Source organism: Polyergus mexicanus, unplaced genomic scaffold, assembly GCF_030449975.1.
Source record: "Polyergus mexicanus isolate NDT 795.1 unplaced genomic scaffold, iyPolMexi1.0 SCAF_77, whole genome shotgun sequence".
In the NCBI taxonomy this organism is placed as follows: Eukaryota; Metazoa; Arthropoda; class Insecta; order Hymenoptera; family Formicidae; genus Polyergus; species Polyergus mexicanus.
Window position 1 is genome coordinate 35,332 of NW_027223397.1, and position 4,886 is coordinate 40,217.

The 4,886-nt window shown below is 43.9% G+C and overlaps 1 protein-coding gene across 1 annotated transcript; it reads left to right on the forward strand.

Moving 5' to 3' along the window:
* The first annotated feature begins 2,598 nt into the window (after positions 1–2,598).
* Positions 2,599–4,479, forward strand: LOC138944045 (uncharacterized). The gene has a single exon (XM_070314923.1). The coding sequence runs from the start codon at positions 2,599–2,601 to the stop codon at positions 4,477–4,479; it is 1,881 nt and encodes a 626-aa protein (XP_070171024.1).
* Positions 4,480–4,886: the final 407 nt, after the last annotated feature.

Consider the following 4,886-nt stretch of genomic DNA (forward strand, 5'->3'; position numbering starts at 1 on the left):
TGACCTTTGACATAGATCTGCACTGTCGAATCGGGACTAGATTCTCGACATATAGCGTCTCGAACGAGTTTTTTCATCGACCCGTAATTCGTGTGTCCACTTTAGCTGGTGATGATTCGATATCAGCCAACACGCTCGCGATTTTTCCGCTCTCGTGAGCAAATCCCACGACATTGGCGGGCGAAAGATGTGATGCGTCAATTCCACGCCATTTCTTAACATGGCTACTTCTTTCACGACGAATTTTTCGTTAACTACGAAACCTTGAAGATCGACGAAAATCGGCGCGTCCATCGTCGTTGTTAGCGATACTCGAAGTGTTTCTTTCTAGATTTTTTCTAAGCGTTTTATTCTTTCTCTATTTTTTTCGAGTATCGTCGTGCTTACACGATTCTGTGCACGACGTTAGTGAGCGGATTGTACTCTACCACTCGATCGTGAATAATAAGACAGTAAGCTGTGGTGTTAGAGGGGATATTTTCCTTGCAGTCAAATTCTATGCGAACGTCCACGGTAGCGCTCTTGATCGACTCGTTCTGTCGAGAACAGTCGATGACTACGAGTGGGCCGTGAGTTATTGCTTCTATCTGTGCCAAACGTACACTAAAATACCGAAGCATTTGATTCGAGATAACGCGAATCTGTTAATTCTCTTTAAACAGGACGGCACTAATTTACGTCACGCATACAACGATCACGTGAACACGGATATGTCGTACGAGAATTTTCACGCGCTATGTCGCGCATGTTGGCGGTATAAATATAGTTTCTTAGTGATCGACAAAGATAGCGCGCTTCGCGCCGGTAGATACAGGCGAGGATTTAACGACTTCATTGTACCCTAGAGCGATCAGTCGTCGCGGATACGTCGAACGCGTCGATCGCTCTCTCCCGCGAGTTAGAAGAAGTTGCAATGGCCTTGACGGATATCGGTGAACGCGAAAAGACAGCGAAAGAGATAGCTAAGACGCGCGCGTCGATTCGTAAAAAACACAGAGCATTAAAGACCGGCAAAATGGAAAGCGAGATCGCGATAGAGAGTCGTTTCAAACCGATCGTCGAACCGCTGCGGCGTATTGCTGATCGCGCCGAGCGAGACGAGATAGAGCGAGACGAAATTAAGCGCGAAACGATAAAACGAGACGCGATCGACACCTCACCTTCGACAACGAGCGTCGAGGAAAAATGGAAAGACGAAGCGCTGACTCCCGTTTGGAAAAAACCTAAGGCGAAACGAATACGCGCGCGACGACGATTGAACGCCGTTTCTACTCCATTAAACGAGTCTTTCGTCGAGAGAGATTCATTCGCACGAAACGAAACCGAAGAGTACGAAACGTTCGAATCCGAGAATCTCGAATCGTCCTCGACGCTCGAAATACCCGTTAGGCAAATTTCGCGAATTTCTCAAGATCGCGAGATATCGCACGGTCGACTAGGACCGTTAGGGCGAAAATATGTGGGGACTCTTCTCGGCGGAGAAGCGCCGAACGAGATCGATCACGTTTACGGAGTTTACATCGGCGAGAAAAGCGCGATGCTCGGCGATAAGCGATTCGACGTAGACGCGAATGATTCCATATTCATAGATGAGATTAAATATATCGGTACTCCCGGTTTGTACGAATTAATCTTTATGAAAATTCCTAATAGTCTCATATATACTGTCGTAACCCGACCAATTTCTTAATATATTAAAGAATAAAACAATAAAGTTAAACAGAAAAGTGTAAGAAAGAGCTGAGTAAAGCAAAGCATTAAAATTAGAAAAGAGATCAAGGAAAGATAATTAAGAAAGAGCAAAGTAATAAAAGGATATTAATAAAATAAAAGTAAGATACGTGACTAAAGAGAAGGAAGTCACGGTCAAGTTCTCGGAAGCTGAGTAAGCAGCTGACGAGACAGACTGACAAGCGGAGCACGAGACATGCTCCGGTCAGGGACACCACACTCCTCCCCAATCAACGACCTAATTAATTAAGAGATATAATAAGCGCGAGATGCACCTCGCGAGCGGAAGAAAAAGAGACGACTCGCGAGAGACGACTCGCAGACTACTCGCTCGCTCAATATTATCGAAGTACCGTACGTATCGCGCCCGACTATTATAATCGCGAATAAGTGAAAGTGTATTAAATCTTGCAAAATATACTAAATTATACCTAACGTCCGGGAGTGTCTTATTTCGAGCGTGGATCCTAATCCTTTGGGCGTACAAATCCCAAAAGACCTCTTCCTTAGCGGCTAGAGGCACAACATTAATTGGTGGCAGCGGTGGGATTCGCCAGCTCTAACAAGATCAACACCGGTAAAGGTCCATAACCACGAAGCAGAAAATTCCGTGGAATCGACAGAACGGGAGACAGCGAGGATAACTCCGTCAGACAGTCGACACCTACAACCGAGGGAAAAGGAAGTCTAGCAGGAACTTCGAGACACCCGGTATATCGAGGCGACAACGAGAAGCGCAACCTGAGAAGGCGCACCGACCTATCTCAACGGCACGCGACGATCAACGCCCGACGGCCGACATCGAACGAGAGAATGCTGCTCATCGTATTATTGTAAGTCGAGAAATCAAAATTTGTAAACGCGTGAATGTCGGAAAACCGAAACGCACCACAGAAAAGCGTAGCGAATAAATCGTGGCTATTTAGCGAACCAGCGAATAGAGCCATTAGAAATAGCGCAGTAAGCCCTATAAGAGTAGCAGTAGAAGCACTCCGGGATATACGCGATAACGTACGAAGAAATCTAAGCGCATTAAATTCAAGCGAGAATTTGTCCGAACCAGAACTCGGAGCAAACGTTGTAATCGAACGCGAATTTCCATTTGGCGAGTTAGATAACAGTTTAATAGCGAACAATATAGAACTAGATGTTGAGGTCGAATCATCAATAAGCGCGTCTAGTAGACTAACACACCGCCGCGAATTCTCACTAACGTCATACGATTCAAGTATCTTTGACCCCGACGAAATCTATCGCATTCGAGACATGTATAACTCAAACGCTTCCGCATCGCAACCCATCACATCAGAAGATATCGATGAGGGAATTAGGCGATTACAAGAAGAAGCAATCAGAAACGCGACACAATCAAACGCGCAAGCTCAGCACAAACCGCAGAAAAAGACGGACGAAGCAGCCGACGACTTTAGGGAAATATTGCGGGAAATGAGAGAGGAAATGAGACGAGAAATTAGAAGTATGCATGCCGAGATATACGATTTGAAAATTAGAGGACCGCAAATCCGACAAAACAACGGGTATAGAACTCCGCCGGGAGAAAGAACCGAGACCGTATACGAGTTCACACCCGAGGATGTACGACATCAAAGAGGACGCGGATTTTTACAATTAAAAGAGGCTCGTGGAATGATTCCGGAATTCGACGGATCACCTAATAAATTACAAGAATTTTTGAGCGCGACTACATATGCAGTAGAACACATCGACCCGTTAGATGAAGTAACGCTATTAGGAGCAGTATTATGCACGAAATTAAAAGGCAGAGCGATGCTCGATTTCCAAACGCGAAAAATTCGAGACTTCGCACAATTAAAAAATGAATTAGAGGTCTGCTATGCGAGTAAAAAGAGTACGACACATCTACAAATTGAATTCAATACGCTAAAACAGAAAAACGGAGAAAGCGCACGAACTTACGGACTTAGAGCAGACAAATTAGCCATGGAGCTATACGAATCAATGATGGAAGGACGACATCATACAGTAGATAATAAACGCGCAATAATGGAAATAATACAACAACAAGCCTTAGAGAATTTCCAGATAGGATTGCAGGACGAAATTAAAACAATTGTTCGATCGCGAGGATATGCTACGTTGCAAGAAGCAGTAGCAGCGGCCAGCGCGGAAGAAAAGGTTAAAGGACCACCCGCGACCGGTACGCGAAGCAAAATAAATTTCACACCGACCTATAAACAAGAAAATAAAATAAACGTGCAATGTCAAAAATGCGGAAAAATTGGGCATTACGGCCGAGATTGTCGAACTACCCGATACGCAAATCGATTCTCATTGCCGAAACCCGATAGACAACCCCGCGTAAATACGGTAAATAAATATTGCCACTATTGCAAAAAATCCGGACATGATCGCGAAGAATGTTGGTTATTACACGGACGACCCAATAGAGATCAATCGAGCCGAATCAAACAATATAATTCGCGACCGGAAAATAAAAACCGCAAGAATAGCGAGCAAGGAAAAAAGAAATTTAACTCCGCGCAAAGTAGCGATGAGGAGGAAAGGAACGAAAGAAAGTCGCACCGATCTGCAATGGAATATCAAGTATCACACTTCAAAAATACGCCGCATATACAGACAGGATTGGACCTCGTCACATTACCAATGCGAAAAGCGAAACGCGAAAAAATAAACTTACTATTCGATACAGGAGCCGCAATATCATTAATTAAAGTGAAACATTTAAAAGGCGAAACGTTAATATAAGAAGAAAAAATAACGCTCACCGGCGTAACGGGACATAAGATATGTACACTTGGAAAATTTAAGGCGACAATAACTCTGAGAGAGCGCCGAATTAACCACACTATGTACGTTGTTAAGGATGATTTTCCGATAGAATATGACGGAATACTAGGAGTTGATTTCCTACGAAAGCATCAAGCCACTTGCAATTATAAAACAAAACAATTAAAGGTAGGACAGCATATCTTAAAGCTCTACCCCTATCTAAAAATGACGCTGAAACCACGTAGCGAAACTATAATACAGGTCGCTACTGACAAGAACACGATAGGCGTGATAAAGGCAGAAGAAACGATACCAGGAATATTTATAGGTAATTGTCTGGTAGAACCTACGAATTACCTATGTGCAGCCAGCATTATAAATAC

Bases quoted from the DNA above. Each gene is read 5' to 3' on its own strand.
- LOC138944045 (XM_070314923.1), top strand. From the start codon at position 2,599: ATGTCGGAAAACCGAAACGCACCACAGAAAAGCGTAGCGAATAAATCG.